Here is an 18,070-nt window from a genome sequence, read left to right as displayed (position 1 = left end):
GCTGATGAGAAACGTCGATCAGGCCAATGGACTGTGTAATGGTACGAGGCTAACAGTCACACATCTAGGGAAGAGCACGATAGCTGCTACCGTAATTACAGGAAAAAGGGCAGGTACCAAGATATTCATTCCCAAGATGAATCTTATTCCGAGTGATCCAGGACTACCCTTCAAATTCAGGCGCAGACAATTTCCATTAACGCTTTGTTTTGCAATGACAATAAATAAAAGTCAGGGTCAATCTTTATCTCGAGTGGGAATTTATCTTCCTAAGCCTGTGTTCACGCATGGACAACTTTATGTCGCTGTCTCTCGAGTTACTTCTAAAAAAGGTTTGAAGTTGCTCATCTTGGATGAAGATAATAATGTTTGCAAGGAGACCACAAATGTTGTGTAAGTTTTTCAAAAAGTATGATCATTGGTTATGTTTTAGAATTGTTGTTGCTATAATTTAGAAAACTAAAGTTGCGTATTGTTTGGAAGTCATTTTTTTTAACTTCTTTGTAAGGCGTACTGGTCATTACAAGACATGCAATTTCTATATAACCGGTTCTTCAGTCAATTGATGCACTTTTCAGGTATAACAATACGCGAAACTTTTTTTTTTTACATCGTTGTTACTCTAAAATACAATATTTACATTAGACCATTTGTTTTGTAAAAAATAAAAACAAATAACAATCAGCGTTTTTGTAGCCCAAACTATATTTATACACACCCTTAAAAAAAATTAACGTTTGTATTCACAGACTTGGTGTATATCTGACACTGACTATTATATAAAAAAAATACAAATTTTTTAGTTTTTATGATTAATAAAATACATTATGTCAGCAAATAATAATATACAATACGTCGGCGTATTTTTGCAAAAATATTACATGTGTTAAGTTTAACAATGAGTACATCTTATACTACAAATAATTAGTATAAGTATAAATCCAAATACTTTAATCGTTATGTGCAATGTTTAGATATTTCAAAATATATACAAAATTAAGATGATATTTTTTCCATATCAAATTTAAATTATAACCACACTTATAACTTTAAGATAACATAATATAAAATCTATTCATTTGATCAAAAAAGTTTTTTATTTCCCGTGCTTAGCACGGGTCACTATACTAGTATAGAAAGAAAAGAGACTCAACATTTAAAAGGAAAAAAGTTGGATCCAATCCAACTCAATTTAATACTATTATATATACACTGATTCAGGCTTTTTTTTTTGGTACAGTGAATTGAACCTTTTAGAGATAATAATCCATAATCAAAAGCTCTTAACCATTTAGAGTTTTTGAAATCAGAGAAAGATGCCTCGTGGAACGCTTGAAGTTGTTTTGATCAGTGCTAAAGGCCTTGAAGACAATGATTTTCTCTGTAAGTAAAGTAATATTATGTACATTCTCATTGAAATTTCTGCATCAATCAATGGATCCAAAAGTGTGAAATCTTGTGATCAAATTAATCTATAGAAATTTTTTGATCTTAAGTTGGTCCGATCTATATATTTGTTGTTCCTAAAGCTTGTTAATTGAGTCTATTTTTCATTCCTGATTTAGTGAATCAATTCAGGTGACTTTTTCTTTGTTAATTTCTTCTAATTAGTTGTAACTATAAATTCTATAATCATATAATAGTCCAATTCACGAGTCGGCCATATTGTTGATCGTCATCGTGGTGCAACGTTGTTTGATTTTCCGGCTTGTTATAGTGTCCGTTTGATTCATATTGAAAGATCACGTTTAATCAATTATTGGTTCAACCAATGATTTAGCTGTCAGCATTGCATAACCTAGACATGAGTATTCCGGTTTGATTTTATCATATTATTTTGTAAACATTTTGTCGTTGTATGCTATTAAATTGGGTGTTGCGAGTTTGTTTGCAGATTCATCCTTTTTTTCGTTTTAGCGATGTTGAATCCGAGACTGTATTCGATGTACTCTATCAATATATATATATATATATGAACGAATACCCTTTTTTTCAAAAAAAAAAACTAAAATCATATAATAATGTTGAATTACCAATTTGACTATTAAAATTGTTCTAGATATGATCCTCTAAAGTCTTGATCTTTTTTCTGAATGAGCAGCTAGCATAGATCCTTATGTGATCCTCACTTACAGGGCACAGGAGCACAAGAGTACTGTGCAAGAAGGTACATTTCTGAATCTTATGACAAACATAACATCAATTTTCTTATTTGTTTTATTCTTTTTTTGTCTCTAGTAGCTTAATTACTATATTATGAATAATATCAGGTGCTGGATCCAACCCTCAATGGAATGAAACATTTCTTTTCACTGTTTCTGACACTGCTGCTGAGCTCAATCTAAAGATAATGGAAAAGGACAACTATAGTGCTGATGATAATCTTGGAGAAGTAATGTGAGTTAAATTCTTCTTATACTTGCAAATTTTCCCTTGATTTGTCTTCTTTCGAGTTAAATTGAGATACATTGTCAGTGTAAAATAGAATTACACCGATATTCAATAAGAACTCATGATATTGCGAGGTAAACCAACTTTCTTGCTGCAATTTAAAATAACTGAAAAAGTTGAATGTTGGTGTAAAACTAGTTTATATTGATAGTGTACACTTCTTTTCTTAAAACTAGTTTACACTTAAAAGAAGGTAAGAAAGTTATAATTTGTAATGTTGGCATTCATTTCTGTCTATAGAATTCCTTCAGAGACAGTGATTCAAGAGGGTAGCGTTCCAGAGAATTCTTACAAACTTGTGAAGGATGAAAAATATTGTGGAGAGGTTAAGGTGGCTCTCACTTTTACACCTGAGGTAATAAGGATGAAACCTGTTTTCTGTTATTTTTCTTCATACTTTTATGCAGAATTTTTTCCCTTTTAAAATGTACTATTAATTATTGGTTGCAGAGAAACTATGAACGGAGTTACAATCAAGAGGAGGAGACTGGTGGATGGAAACAATCGGCTAGGGACTATTGAAGTGAATGAAGGATATTTACATATCTGCCAAATCAAGAATTACATGGATGAAAGAAGAGAAAAATGTATCTTTTAAGAATTTTAATCTCTGAATTTTCTGGTGTGTGATGATCTGATAAAATTCTGTTTTTCCTTATGTTATGCTGAAATAATATTTTAATTTTATGCACTAAAACTTATTCAAGATAAGCCTTGTTATATTTTTGGGGATCGATGTGATTGTGAGGCGTTGATCATTAGGGGTAGCGTTATAGTTAAAAAAACTGTTTAGCTTTAAAGATCCACTGTAAAACATCAGTCATGTTGAAGGTGGATCAATGCGATTGTCAGGCGTTGATCTTCACTGGTAGCGTAATAGTTAAAAAAACTGTTCAGCCGTAAAGATCCACTGCAAACATCCGTTCGTCGAAGCGAGGGAAGTTGAGCTTGACATTTCTAACCTGAAATAATCAAGATCAAGGGCGCAATTGTGGTCATATTCAGCCTCTCGCTGGTCCATGCGTTCAAGAATGTTTCAGATCAGCTTAGACACCTTTGAAGCGGGTGTTTTCTGTCATTGACGTCGAGATGGAAGCACCAATTTTTTATGATTAACAGAAACAATAAGCACAGTACAGAGAAGAATGGTGAAATAAAAACTCACTTTATTGGTGAAATTACTCAAGCAGCAAGTACACTAGAGAGATCTTATGATAAAGTAGATAAAAGGTAAAATGGAATTCAGTGAGTAATACAATGAGGCATGTCACAAAGAAGAGTACTGAGTGAGAAATATGTCAGAATCTAATCATTGCCTAATCCTTCTTCTTCTTCTTCTTCTTCTTCCTTCTCCCTTATTTTCCCTTAGACAGAACGAAACCTGTCAACAGTGTGTTGGCTATCTTCGGCCTGCTACTCATCCTCCTCTCCCGAGTGTTTTGATCAATTGCCATATGAAAATGAAAAATTTGTCAATTATTACATTCCTTAACCCAAATTTGAAGTTGCAAATGAATGTTTCTTTTATAAGTTTTTGAAATGTGAAAAGTCTCATCTTGAAAGAAACACAAACTTAACTAATTGTCTTGTAGACTTCAATTAAGAACAAAACAATTGAAGTGTGCCACCAAGGTTTCAAAAAATCATCTGAGTCGCAACATCAAGGTTTTTGATGTCTCTGCGATCAAGATTGAATCTGTATTAGCTGTGTTAGGCTGTTGTTCTCTGCAATATTAAAGGTTCTGTTCAGAAATTTACCCTGATCAGCGTCTAACGAACCCGAGCTTGATTGGCGTGGTCCCCCTGGAATTGACAAGGCAGCTGATGTCTTCCTGGGACTGGAAACAATGGGAGTTCTTATTTTAGTTGATTTCAACAACTGCAAATAGAAAGAAACATAAGATTGATGTTCCAGGTTGTCATTGATTGCTTAGCTCAAAATCATATATAAACAGTAGAAGCTTGAATCTTGAGCAACTTTCACATTTTCTAACAAGGGTATTTTGAAGCTTGAAAACATCTAATATTTTCGAACACTTTCATACACATGTTTTATCCCTTAACTCAAACGAGTTGAGTTACTCAACCCCTAAGTTGAGTATCAACCGATGTCGACTATATATACCTCCTACATAGGCAATACTTCAAGGGTTGCGTACGACATACCAAAGCATGTTGCGAACAAGGTGAATATGGTTTGACCTAAGGGTTAAAGGAATTGAAGTAGTTAAAGTAGCGGAATTCAAACCACCAGCGAATGAAAAAATACTAAGTTAAAACTAGTCAACACTGCAGAAGTTTAGTTAAAAAATGTACACTTAAAAGAGGTTAGAAAGTTGTAATTTGCAATTTTGGCATTCATTCTGTCTATAGAATCCCTTTAGAGGCAGTGTTTGAAGAGGGTAGCCTTCCAGAGAATTCTTACAAACTTGTGAAGGATGAAGAATATTGTGGAGAGATTAAGGTGGCTCTCAGTTTACACCTGAGGTACTAAGGCTGTAGAACCTGTTTTTTGTTATTTTTCTTCATACTTTTATGTGCATTTTTCTCCCTATGAAAATGTACTCTCAATTATTGGTTGCAGAGAAACTATGAACAAGTTACGATGAAGAGGAGGAGACTGGTGGATGGATCCCAAGTCAAGAATTACTTCTATGAAAGAACAAACCGTTTTTATTAGGGAAGCATTAATCATGTTATTTACCATATAAACCCAGGTCCAATCTTGACAAAAAAAAACAAAAAATCCAGGTCCAATACGCGTTTTTGATTCAGAACATTATAAACTTTTATCTTCACTTAGTCTGTTATATATTTTTATCTTCAACACAATTTTCATTTTTCTATCCCTATTTTTTTTTTTATTCCAAACAAATGTTAATGGTTAATTGTTGTATGGAGTGTCGGCGCATTCCCAAGTCACCTACTGAGCTTGCGTTGAAGCTTAATCATGTAATATCCTTGAATTGGACAGATGAAGAAGATCATACTCTTAAAGAAGCATTATCTATGTGAGTTCATTTTCTCTTTTAACTATTGTTCTATTTATCTTATTAAAAAACTTTGTCTTGATTTAATTATTAATCCAATAGTACTAGAGAGCCGCAGCCTTGTGAGTGAGTGGTGATGAGGTTGATAAACACTCTTACGATCCAGTACAAATAGGCGAGGTTTTTAGGTTATGTGTACTTGGATGGAGACTAATAATTAGTCTTTTAAGTGGTGAATTTGGGTTTTAGGTTTCTCCAAACCCTAATTTGGACAACTGTTTTATAATGAAAAATGTAACCTAAAACCCCTAATTCACCACTAGGAAGACTAATTATTAGTCTCCATCCAAGTACACATAACCTAAAAATCTCACCTATTTGTACTGGATCGTAAAAGTGGTTGCAGCTAAACCACCCTTATCAACCTCATCTCACTCACTCACAAGGTCGCAACTCTCTAGTCCAATTGGATTAATAGTTAAACCAAGATTAAGCTTTTTAATAAGATAAATAGAACAATAGTTAAAGAGAAGATAACTCACATAGATAGCACTTCTTTAAGAGCACGATCTTCTTCATCTGTCCAATTCAAAGATATTACAGGATTATGCTTCAACGCAAGCTCAGTAGGTGACTTGGGATCATGCCGCCGCTCCATACAACAATTAACCATTAACACTTGTTTGGAATAAAAAGCAAATAGGGAAATAAAAATGAATATTGTGTTGAAGATAAAAATTATATAACTAACTGAAGATAAAAGTTTATAATGTTTTGAATCAAAAACGCGTATTGGACCTTGATTTATTTATTTTTTGTCAAAATTGGATCTGGGTTTATGTGGTAAATAACATGATTAATTACTTCTAACCTGAAAGGGTTGTTGCATTCATGGTTGTTTAGATCGGGATATCGATAGTGAGATCGTACGATCTCACGCGCCACTAAGCCTCCGCCGAGTTAGAGCGGTTCGAAGATCGAAAAAGATGGCGGAGCGTGCTACGCACCGAGGAAGATCGGAAAATCGTGAAATCATCGCGTTTGTTCGCATCACAGAAGAATTGTGTGAAGGGGTGAAGAGAAAGAGAAGAAGAGGAAGAAGCGGCGCTGCTGAAGGAAGATAGGAGGGACATGTTGCTACGCGACAACACTAGGGTTATTAAAGATTGGGCTTGTTCTTTTTTGAACATTGGCCTCTTAAAACTGGGCTTGCTCTGTTTTGGACATTGGTTTCTTAAGACTATTTTTTTGTTTGAAAGATGACTGCCGAGTTAGAGCGGTTCGAAGATCGAAAAAGATGGCGGAGCGTGCTACGCACCGAGGAAGATCGGAAAATCGTGAAATCATCGCGTTTGTTCGCATCACAGAAGAATTGTGTGAAGGGGTGAAGAGAAAGAGAAGAAGAGGAAGAAGCGGCGCTGCTGAAGGAAGATAGGAGGGACATGTTGCTACGTGACAACACTAGGGTTATTAAAGATTGGGCTTGTTCTTTTTTGAACATGGGCCTCTTAAAACTGGGCTTGCTCTGTTTTGGACATTGGTTTCTTAAGACTATTTTTTGTTTGAAAGATGACTCTAAGACTTAAATGATAAAATATTTTTGATAAAAAAATAAAAATAAAATAACATAATAAATTATAAAATAACATAATAATAATGGTAAAAATATGATTTTACTTTAATAAATGATATATTTTTTATTATAATAGTAAAGGAATGACCTGCCATATGAAAATAGTATTATAGTATTATAATAAATGATATATTTTAATGTTGGCTATCTTCGGCCTTCTACTCATCCTCCTCTCCTGAGTGTTTTGATCCACTGCCATATGAAAATGAAAAATTTGTCAATTATTACATTCCTTAACTCATATTTGAAGTTGCAAAGGAATGGTTCTGTTATAAGTTTTTTCAATTTAAAAGTTACCCAAGACGTGGCAAAAATTTCAAGCATCCATTAATAACAGTGATATGATATTAGCTTTTTCATTATTAGAAGTAAATTGTAACATTCTGTTTGTAAAAATTCATCCAAAAAAAGTGCCAACAAAATGATTTTGAATGTATAGATATATAATCATATAAGCGCTGTCAAGACCTTTCTAAAGTTTAAAACAAAAACAATGAAATAAGAGTATATGAAAATAAATCCAATGGAAACAGGATGGTTTATCTTTTACCTGCTGCATCAGTTCCCAACTCAGTAAAGACAGCACAATCCTTCTTGGGCACAGATTCCTCGTCTTTCTCCGCATCACCACTTTTGCCTGTGCTGGATGATTTAGAATCATCATCTGAATCTGAAAGAAACACAAATTGACGATAACATTAACTATTGTTTTGTCAATAACATGCTTAACTGTTTAGTGTATAGAGAAATATGTGGAATCAGATAACAACAATTTAAGGCTTGCAATAGGAAAAGACATAATTTCATCAAAACTAACAGTTTATTGGGTTTTTTGGTAGGTGTAAATAACCTTAAAACAACAACTATACAGGAATGGAGGGAGTATTGATAAACAATATCCATTTTAAAATGTCTGTTCAGAAATTTACCATGATCAGCAGCTAACGAACCCGAGCTTGATTGGCGTGGTCCCCCAGGAAGTGACAAGGCAGCTGATGTCTTCCTGGGACTGGAAACCATGGGAGTTCTTATTTTAGTTGATTCCAAGAATTGGAAATAGAAAGAAACATAAGATTGATGTTCCAGGTTGTCATTGATAGCTTAGTCCAAAACCATATATTTTTGGGACACCGCATGTTTAATGCATGTTTAATGATTCATTGGGTTGGGAAATTGAGAATTTCTCATCCTTAAGCATGGGCGGAGGGACTGGGGTGGTCAAGAGAGGCCATGGTCCCCCCACCCCCCACAATTTTCTTATAAATAATTTTATACTACTAATATATTGCTATTTATGCTGCTATTTAACTAGAAATGTTAGTGTGGTCCTTCCATCATTAGCATTTTCATTTGAAGTCTTAAGTCTTGTATTATATGAACATTGAGCCTTTGTATTTTATAACTAAAAATGAATCCTTTAACTATGTCAAGCATAAAAGCAACAATAGAATAAAATAAAAAAGTTACTCTTTTCACTTCCATTTTTTCTCCCCAGCTATCCGAAAATACCAAAATAATTTCAGCGATAGTTAAGTATCATTCAAAAAACTTTTTAAATCAGTTGAATCGATTTAAAAAGTAATTAACCTGATCTAAAAAGTGTCAAACGACATTTTGAAGGTGAGAAAAACACAAGAAGGGGGGTTGAATTGTGTTTTAGAAAAATTCTTCGTTTCTCCTAAAAACTGAACACACTGATCAGAAGCTAAGCGAGACAGCTTCTGAAGTGATAATCAGAATCTAAATGCAGCGGAATAAAACAGAGAGAGAGAGAAGAAGAACGACACAAAGCAATTATACTGGTTCCTTCCACAATCCGGAAGTAGTCCAGTCCCCCTTGCACTTCCAAGGAGATTTCACTATGAGTAATATCTGATTACAAATGCTCAAGCACACAAGCAAGAGACTTCCAATGCTCAAGCACACAAGCAAGAGACTTCCTTTGCTCAAGAACACAATCAAGAGACTTCCTGCTCAAGCACAACTGCAAGAGACTTCCTAACTAAACAAAATTACACAGAAAATTGTTTAAGGTTGAACACTTGATATACAATCAGAGGTGCTCACAATACAAATCAGATACAGACTCAATGGACTTAAGAATTTCTAAGATATGACTTTGAGACACAGAAATTCTAAGTGAATGCAGAACAATTTCAGCAGAGGTTTGGTACTTGTGAAAATCTTTGTGAGTCTTTCGTTCAGAGTTCATGCATTACCAATTCTCTAGGTCTTCACTCCTTTATATAGAGGTGTGAGAGAGACGTTGTGAAATTGCCAGCACACCAAAGAGTCGTTGTTGAAGCTTGATCTTTCACCAATAATCTTTTGCCTGATTTGGCTGTTGTCCTATGAAGAACAAATTTGAAATCCATTCCTTATCCAAAGGAACATCTATGCAGGCGAAACCGTATTCTGGAGCTGTTTTCTTGTCCTGTAGCGCGGACACAAAACAGAGTAGTGGAGAACGTGGTTGTACAATTCGTACAAAGTACAATGTCAACGCTTTCGTCCAAATTGCAAACACACGCCTTCAAACACCTTTGAAATGACCGTTGCAAACTCCACTAATCCTTTGTTTGTGTTTTCGAATCCAATAGACAGCTTTTGCATTGATAATTCTTCAATTCTTGATTCTTTGCAAATCCAGTTGATATTCAGCTTCTGGTGAAATGGCTTCTGATGAGGCAGCTTCTGATGATGCAGCTTCTGATGATATGACTTCTGCAGCTTCTGATGACGCAGCTTCTGATGATGTGGCTTCTGGACCTCTTGTCTTCAGAAGCACTATTCTTCAGGAGCAGCTTACTTCAGGAGCGCTATTTCTTCAGGAGCAGCTTGACTTCAGGAGCGCTTTTTCTCTTCAGTAGCAAGTTGCCTTCAGGAGCGTCCAAGCTTCAAATTTTTGTTGTTTCCATAGCTCTTTATTTGCTCATTCAGAACCAATGATGATGTAACTTTATAATTATGGTCCTGTACACTTGAACAAATATTAGCTAGTCCAATTTACAATTTTTAATACCTTGTTATCATCAAAACCCTTTAAGGTTCATTGTTAAACACATTTTGTTCCAACAATCTCCCCCTTTTTGATGATGACAAACAAAAGTATTTAAAATTGATCAATTGTTGTTAATCTAATTAACAAGTTGACTTTGGGGTTCTGAGGTTTGTAAGCTCAGAATCTGAGGTTTGTAAGCTCAAACTCCCCCTGAGTCTGATAGTCTTTAAGGTGAGGTTTGTAAGCTCCCCCTAAGTTCTGTCCAGGTTAATTAAATTCATTTTTCGCGCAATAATATTATCAGAGCTTAAAAACAAAATGGAATCATTGAAAGAATTAACTTATAGATAAGAAGAATGGTTCAATTAATTTTACTTGAATTTTGATACTCCTTCGTTCGTTCATAGCTTATACCAATAAGGTAAAAAAAATGATAGAAGGTTTTCAAAAATTTCAAATGCCATTAATGGGGCTCAGAGCCTTTAAATACTTGTCACATATACTCCCCCTTTTGTCATTATCAAAAAAAATTAAAATAAATTTAAGCATAAAAGACAAAAAGATATGAGAAAAACTCAAACAGGAGAGAGTATAAAAGAAAGTGAACTAAATAAGTCAGAGCAAAATATATGAACATGTATATCAATTGTCAGAAGCAGCTAAACAGTCAGAATCAGTAAGCATTCAGAAGCAAGAGAAATAAGACAAGATGGTTTCAGAAGCAAGGACTAAGAAATTTTAAAACAGACAACAAACAAAGAAAAACACAAGGGTGTGCAACTAAGGGTTGGTTTGTTGTTGTTTCTTCATCTCTTCCATTTCTTCAATCTTCTTCTTCAACAGTTCTTCAAGTTGTTGTTGCCTCTGAAGAAGAGCTTGTTCCCTTTCTCTAGCTTCTTGCTGCTGCTGTGCCATCTGTTTCTTCAGAAGCTTACACAACCTGGCTTCTCTGGTCAAGTAGTCCGTTTCTGAGAAGAAAGGCTGGTTTGCCAGGAGCAGTGTAGAACTTCTTACTCTGAGACTCTGATTCAGATGCTCCATTAACTTCCTGACAGAAGCTTCCTTGCTTCTGATGCACTTAGCCCTTAAGCTTTCAATTAGCTCAGTTGCCCGGTTCTGAAGAGATGCCCAGGAGTCTTCATATGCACCTGTGAGATCAATTGTCCCTCTTTGATCCACCAGATTATGCAATTGACTCAGAATTGTCAGAAGCTCAGAATTAATATATCCAGATTCCAGGATGTCTGTGGGTGGTTGTTCAAGGATTTCAAGATCAGAATCATTGATTTCCAAATCTTGAACAGGGTTAGGAACTGGAATGGTAAAGTGTGTTTGTGTGTTTGAAGATGAAGGCTGGTCAGAATCAATGTGTGTGGTGGAGGTTGAGGCTTGAACATTGACTAGAGAGATGTCAACATCCATGGGAGTTGGTTCTGGAGAGTGTTCAGGTAAAGGTTGAAACTCAGTTTCAGTTGGTGGTTGTTGTGGTGAAGTTGTTGTTTGATTGTTGAGTTGGGGGTCAATGATGGCTATTGGTGATTGTGGGGGTGTAGTGGGTTTTTGTGGTTCAGGTGTTTGTTGATGGGGGTTTTCTGAAACAACATTTTCAGAAGCAGCTGCTTCTGGAGTTGTTTCAGAGGCCTTTTCTGAAGTTTTGTCTATGGGTAATTCACCTGAGTAGTGGAGAGCAAGATTGTCTAAGACAGAAGTGTCTTCTATTTGTTCAGGTGCTGATGGTGAAGAGGGTGAAGTGGGGATAGAGGTGACTGGAATCTGGATTACCTGATCTGCAGGGTCAGCTTCAGAAGTGATCTTCTGTGGATCAGCAGATTGAGAAACTGCTTCTGAAGTTCCCTCTTCTGGAGCATTTTCAAAGACGAGCATCATATCGTCTTCCTCATTGTCTTCAGTAGGTTTACCAGCAATGGCTCTTACTTCAGCCAGTTTATCTTTGTAGAACCTATCACAGTCCTCCAATCCCAAAGCCTTGAGCTTTTCATCTCTTTGATGAATGTATTGAGCTTTTTGATCCTTTCTTTCTGATATAAGATCAGCAGCACGTTCATCTGCCATCCTTTTCCTTATTCGAGTCATCTCAACCATAGGACTCACAAGTTGAAGGGGAGCCTTCTTCTTCTTCAGCTTGGGATCAGCCTCATCTTTCTCTATTTCTTCAAGAGCTTCATCCAGCTGCTCTTGAGTGATTACCAAGTCTGCCTTACCTTTTCTCCTCTTCTGTGGAATAGAAGCAGCACCAACCTTCTGCATCTTTCCTTTTTCCTTGATAAAAACAGGTTTAGCAGCTTCTGACTCAGTACTAGTTCTGGCCTTCTTTCCTTTAGTAGGAGCAGCTTCTGATTCAGAACTAGTTCTGGCCCTTTTCCCTTCAGGTGCCTCAGAAACAGCAGCTTCTGACACAGCAACTGCCTTGGCCTTCTTGCCTTTCCCTGTAGCAAGAGCAGCTTCCTCCTGAGACCTTGCATCTTCCTCCAAGACGTACTCAGCTACTGATTGAACTAGGAAATCAGAGTCACTTTCCTTAAAGATGGGAGGAAAGTCCCTGATTATCTCAGTTTCAGCAGTTGTCATCTCTAACCACTTTTCATCTTTAGGGGCTTCTTTGATGAACTTCATAGAGCATAAGCTCTTGCTACTGATAGTCCTTTCAGCAGTAGAAACTTCGAAACATTTATCAGAAGCACTCCTTGTCCTTTTTAAGAACTCCAGCACCCTTCCTTGATGAAAGATTTCAGAAAGCAATCTTCCATAGGGTACTTGTTTTCTTCCTCTTGTAGTGCTTTCGTTTATGGCCCAGCAGAGATGATCCATTACATATCTGGGGAAGTTTATCTTTTCAAGATTGGTCATGAAATAAATTGCTAGCTTCTGTTGGTTGTTGGGTTGGTCAGACCCTCCTGCTCTTTGAAAGAAGCAATCATTACTGAATTTCACCAACATTCTGTTGTGAATCTCCATCTCTGAAGGCTTGGCATCTTTCTTCCCACCCAGAAGAGAGTTGTAGTAACCTTTTAGCAGGACATCTTCCTTCCTGACTATTTCTTGGAATCTTCCCTCTGCATGCATCCTACAAGCTTTAGCTATAACGTCCTCAGTGATGGTTATAGGAATGCCCATCACTTCAGACCTTATTTCTAAGCTATCAAATGATGTAGGATTCATATCCATGACCATTTTCCCTTTCTTTGACCCCGCTTGTTTGCTTACGACTTTTGCAGGCTTTTCATTGTACACTTCAGCTTTTAACCAAAAGTCCTTGACCAAGTTCACATATGTTGGCCCATTTAGCATCTTGAAATACTCAGACATCATCTGAGTTTCTATCAAACCTTCCATGTTTACTTCATACTTCTTGAGTGAAGCAAAATCCACCGGTGACTCTACTTGAACTATTAAGGATTCCCATGGAATATCCACAGTCTTCTTTTTGTAGATGGACCCAGATTCTGATACGCTTTGCTTGTTTGATGTAGATTCTGAAACTTTTGAGCTTGATGATGCCATTTGATGATTTACGAAGATTTGAAGAAGATGAAGATTTTAGGGTTCTAAGTTTTGAGAGAATGCGCTTACTTCGCAAGAGGTTTGAGAGCAAATGTGTTTGTTGTGAGTGAGTAGTGTGTGAATTGTCAAAGTGTTAAAAGTAAAACGATTGCAATTCAAAAGAGACAAACAAACATAACATTAATGACAAAATTGGGGGCGCGTGAAAAGTACTTTCAAAGCTTTTAAATCATCATTGCCCTTTTAGTTATACACCAACACATACAGGCCACGTAAGAAGTTCACAGAGTAACTACCAAGTTAGTGGGCCAAAAGTTACTTTTTAAAAGGTAACTTCCAACGTTTCCACTAATTCAACTATTCAGAAGCAATAAATCCAGCTTCTGGACTTCAGATGCTGACGTCATCATCAGAAGCGAGTTTTCCTCAGAACCTCAATAAAGAGCTTCTGATGGACTACTGCTTCTGAACTAACTTCAGAACCTAAAATCCTATTCAGGAGCAAGCAAGCATTTAATCAGATACAAAGTGCATGTTCAAATTTTTCTTTATAAAATCAAATCTTTCAACAGTTAAAGGCTTAGTAAATATATCAGCCCATTGATTTTCAGTATCAATGAATTGTATATCTAAAATTCCTTTTTGAACATAATCTCTGATAAAATGGTGTTTGATTTCAATGTGCTTCGCTCTTGAATGCAAAATTGGATTTTTAGACAAACAAATAGCAGCAGTATTATCACAATAAATGGGAATACTGTTAGCAGTTATCTGATAATCTTCCAACTGATGTTTCATCCAAAGTAGTTGTGTACAACAACTTGCAGCTGAAATGTATTCTGCTTCTGCTGTAGACATAGCAATAGTTGTTTGTCTTTTGCTAGCCCAGGATATAAGATTATCACCCAGAAATTGACAATTGCCACTGGTTGACTTTCTTTCAATCCTATCACCAGCATAATCAGCATCACAGAATCCAATTAGCTTATAATCTAAGGATTTCCTATAAAGGAGTCCAAGATTGGTTGTTCCTTTCAAATACCTGAAGATTCTCTTGACAGCAGTCATATGAGATTCTCTAGGATCTGATTGGAATCTTGCACACAAGCATACACTGAATAAAATATCTGGCCTAGATGCAGTGAGGTATAACAAAGAACCAATCATACCTCTATACAGCTTCTGATCTACTTTAGTTCCTTCATCTTCTTTGCTCAGGTTGCACGTAGGATGCATTGGAGTGTTCATCACTTTACAATCTTCAAGTTTGAACTTCTTCAGAAGCTCCTTTGTGTACTTTGATTGATGAACATAGACTCCATCTTTGCATTGATTGATTTGAATGCCAAGGAAGAACTTCAGCTCTCCCATCATGCTCATTTCAAATTCATCCTGCATTAACTCAGAAAATTCCTTGCAAAGAGATGCATTAGTAGAACCAAATATTATATCATCAACATATATTTGCACAACAAGAATATCTTTCCCAAGGGTCCTTCTGAAGAGTGTAGTGTCAACCTGTCCTCTCTTAAAATCATTTTTGATTAAGAAATTACTTAGTCTATCATACCAAGCTCTGGGAGCTTGTTTCAAGCCATATAGTGATTTCTTCAATTTAAAAACATGGTCAGGATATTTAATATCCTCAAATCCAGGAGGTTGCTTAACATACACTTCTTCTTCTATGACACCATTGAGAAATGCACTCTTGACATCCATCTGATATAATATTATGCCATGATTAACTGCATAGGAAAGAAGTAACCTGATTGCTTCCAATCTTGCAACTGGAGCAAACGTTTCAGTGTAATCAATGCCTTCTTGTTGACTATACCCTTGTGCAACAAGTCTGGCTTTGTTTCTTGTTACTTCACCTTGCTCATTCAGCTTGTTTCTGAATACCCATTTTGTTCCAATAATGTTCTTGTGCTGAGGTTTGGGTACCAGATCCCACACATCATTTCTTTGAAATTGATTCAACTCTTCTTGCATAGCTAGGATCCATCCATCATCTGAAAGTGCTTCATCAACTGTTGTAGGTTCAATCATTGAGATTAGTCCAATCATTGACTCCTCTTGTCTGAAATGTGATCTTGTTCTTCTTGGACTATCTTTGTTTCCAATGATTAGCTCCTCAGGATGTGAAGACTTGTGTTTGAATGTGTTTCTGGGAGGATCTGCTTGATGTGAGCCATCTTGTGCTTCATCAGAAGCAGCTTCATCTTGTGCTTCTGATGTGGGTTCAGCTTCTGGACTATCTTCAGACTCAGCTATCTGATCAGGTTCTGGAGTAGCTTCAGGAACCTGTATCTCTGCAAAACTTTCACCTTGCTTTGAAGTTTTATCTTCAAGCTCCTTGTCATCAAATTTAACGTGCATAGATTCTTCAACACAGAGTGTTTCTGTATTATACACTCTGTATGCCTTTGACCTTTCAGAGTAACCTAAAAAGATTCCTCTTTGGGCCTTGGCATCAAATTTCTTTAGGTAGAGCTTGTTGTTCAGAATGTAACATGTACATCCAAATTGATGAAAGTAAGAGATATTGGGTTTTCTTCCTTTAAAGAGTTCATATGCTGTTTTCTCCAAAATAGGTCTAATATAGATCCTGTTTTGAACATAGCATGTTGTATTCACTGCTTCTGCCCAAAAATGTTTTGGTAAATTGTTTTCATGAATCATGGTTCTGGCCATTTCTTGTAAAGTTCTATTCTTTCTCTCTACAACCCCATTTTGTTGTGGTGTTCTAGGAGAAGAGAACTCATGGAAAATTCCATGTTTTTCACAAAAAGCTTCAAATGGCTCATTTTCAAATTCTCCACCATGATCACTTCTGACTTTCAAAATTTTTGATTCTTTTTCAGATTGAATTTGAGTGCAGAAGCTACTGAATACGTCACACGCAACATCTTTACTCTTTATGAATTTCACCCAAGTCCATCTGCTGTAATCATCAACAATGACTAATCCATATCTACTTCCATATAGGGATGCAGTACTCACTGGTCCAAATAAATCAATATGGAGTAATTCTAAAGGTCTTGAGGTTGAAACAATGTCTTTGGTTTTAAAAGATGATTTCACAATTTTCCCTCTCTGACATGCACCACAGAGTGCATCTGAATGATAGTCAATGTCTGGTAGCCCTTTCACAAGTTGTAACTTACTAAGCTTAGAGATTAACCTCCAGTTAGCATGTCCCAACCTTCTGTGCCACATCCATTTCTTATCATTCACTGATAGTAGGCAAACCACCTTCTGATCAGCCAGTTCAGAAAAATTGATTTTATAGACATTGTCAACTCTCTTTCCCTTGAACACAATGGATTTGTCTTTCTTGTTGATTACTGTACAGTTGGGTTTTTCAAAAAGCACATCATAACCATTATCACAAAATTGACTAATGCTCAAAAGGTTATGTTCAAGACCATCTACCAACCATACATTATTAATTGAGGTAGAGGAATTACCAATAGTTCCTGTACCTATGATCTTGCCTGACTGGTTGCCCCCAAATTTCACATTTCCTCCCTCTTTCATTGTTAGGCTGAGGAACATGGACTTGTCTCCTGTCATGTGTCTTGAGCAACCGCTGTCTAGGTACCATGATCTTTGCTTTGGCACTGCTCTTAGACATACCTGCATCATTGACATTTTTAGATTTAGGTACCCATTGTTCTATGGGTCCTGGAAGGTTAGTACTTAAGGCTTTACTCTTCACTTCTTGTACCTTGTGCTGTGAGTTGGGTTGCTTCTGATTAACCATCACCTTAGGTTTTGGTACTTCAGAAGCAGCAACTGTCTTCTTCTGAAACTTAGACTTCAGAACCCCAGATTTTGGTTTCACCAGACTCTGAGGAATAGGTTCTGATCTTTTCAGGATCCTGACCTTTGAAGTCTTGGAATCAGATTTGATCATAGCCTTTGACTTAAAGTTCTTTGGCTTTGAAGTAACCTTAGCCTTAGAACTAGAAGCTTCAGGTTCTGATTGAACAACAGTTTCCAACTCAGCCCCTTCTGGTACAAAGAATGTTTTCAGACCTTCCTTGATGCATTCACAACAAGATTTTAGATTGGTTTTCTCAAGTTTCACTTCTGGAAAACCAATTCCTCTGCCATTGTTCTTGTAAATGCTATAAATCATAGAAGCCACTCTGCTTCTGTCAATGCCAGATATAATAAAATCTTCAAGAGCAATTTCATGGTTACTTAAAGGTTTTTCATTACACTTTTCTTGTAGCTTCTGACATAAGAACCTGAGCTGATCTTCATATGTTTTACACATGAAGTCAAAGCCCCTAAGTCCTTGTTCAGAAGCTTTCAGATCCAATAGAGTTGATTTTTGCTGTTGTACCAAATCAGCATATTTTTCTTTTAAATCCTTCAACTCATTGGTTCTTACTTCAAAATGTGTAAGAAGTTCTTTAAGTGACTCAACAAGTTCATTTCTGGGAATTTTGGAATATACCTCGT

At 36.2% G+C, this 18,070-nt stretch overlaps 1 protein-coding gene and 2 long non-coding RNA genes across 3 annotated transcripts; 1 reads left to right on the top strand and 2 right to left on the bottom strand.

Annotated features, from left to right (window-relative positions):
- The first annotated feature begins 1,236 nt into the window (after positions 1-1,236).
- LOC146897895 (16 kDa phloem protein 2-like) lies at positions 1,237-3,157 on the top strand. Its single transcript, XM_085738511.1, has 5 exons — positions 1,237-1,383; positions 2,102-2,167; positions 2,271-2,397; positions 2,692-2,806; positions 2,902-3,157. Exons 1-5 carry the CDS (start codon positions 1,317-1,319, stop codon positions 2,971-2,973), a joined length of 447 nt encoding a protein of 148 aa, XP_085594637.1. The 5' UTR covers positions 1,237-1,316; the 3' UTR covers positions 2,974-3,157.
- A 958-nt stretch (positions 3,158-4,115) lies between these two features.
- Positions 4,116-6,613, bottom strand: LOC146897894 (uncharacterized). The gene is made up of 3 exons (XR_015023854.1): positions 6,313-6,613; positions 4,210-4,330; positions 4,116-4,129 (listed from the first exon to the last, which is right to left on the bottom strand). It is a non-coding gene; the product is annotated as an uncharacterized LOC146897894 (long non-coding RNA).
- Positions 6,614-7,162: 549 nt separating this feature from the next.
- On the bottom strand, positions 7,163-8,180 carry LOC146897893 (uncharacterized). Its single transcript, XR_015023853.1, has 3 exons — positions 8,004-8,180; positions 7,625-7,744; positions 7,163-7,266 (listed from the first exon to the last, which is right to left on the bottom strand). It is a non-coding gene; the product is annotated as an uncharacterized LOC146897893 (long non-coding RNA).
- Between the last annotated feature and the right edge of the window lie 9,890 nt (positions 8,181-18,070).

Source organism: Medicago sativa, chromosome 8 (genome assembly GCF_051527215.1).
Source record: "Medicago sativa cultivar Bolivia chromosome 8, Bolivia_mono, whole genome shotgun sequence".
NCBI lineage: Eukaryota > Viridiplantae > Streptophyta > Magnoliopsida > Fabales > Fabaceae > Medicago > Medicago sativa.
Note: the sequence above shows the minus strand (reverse complement) of the source record. Positions and strands in the feature narration are given on the sequence as shown.

What these genes read in the sequence shown, in the direction of transcription:
- LOC146897895 (XM_085738511.1), top strand. Translation starts at nt 1,317, where the DNA reads ATGCCTCGTGGAACGCTTGAAGTTGTTTTGATCAGTGCTAAAGGCCTT. An exon ending in CAAGAGTACTGTGCAAGAAG is followed by an intron (nt 2,168 to 2,270) that starts GTACATTTCTGA and finishes GAATAATATCAG; the next exon opens with GTGCTGGATCCAACCCTCAA. An exon ending in CTCTCACTTTTACACCTGAG is followed by an intron (nt 2,807 to 2,901) that starts GTAATAAGGATG and finishes TATTGGTTGCAG; the next exon opens with AGAAACTATGAACGGAGTTA.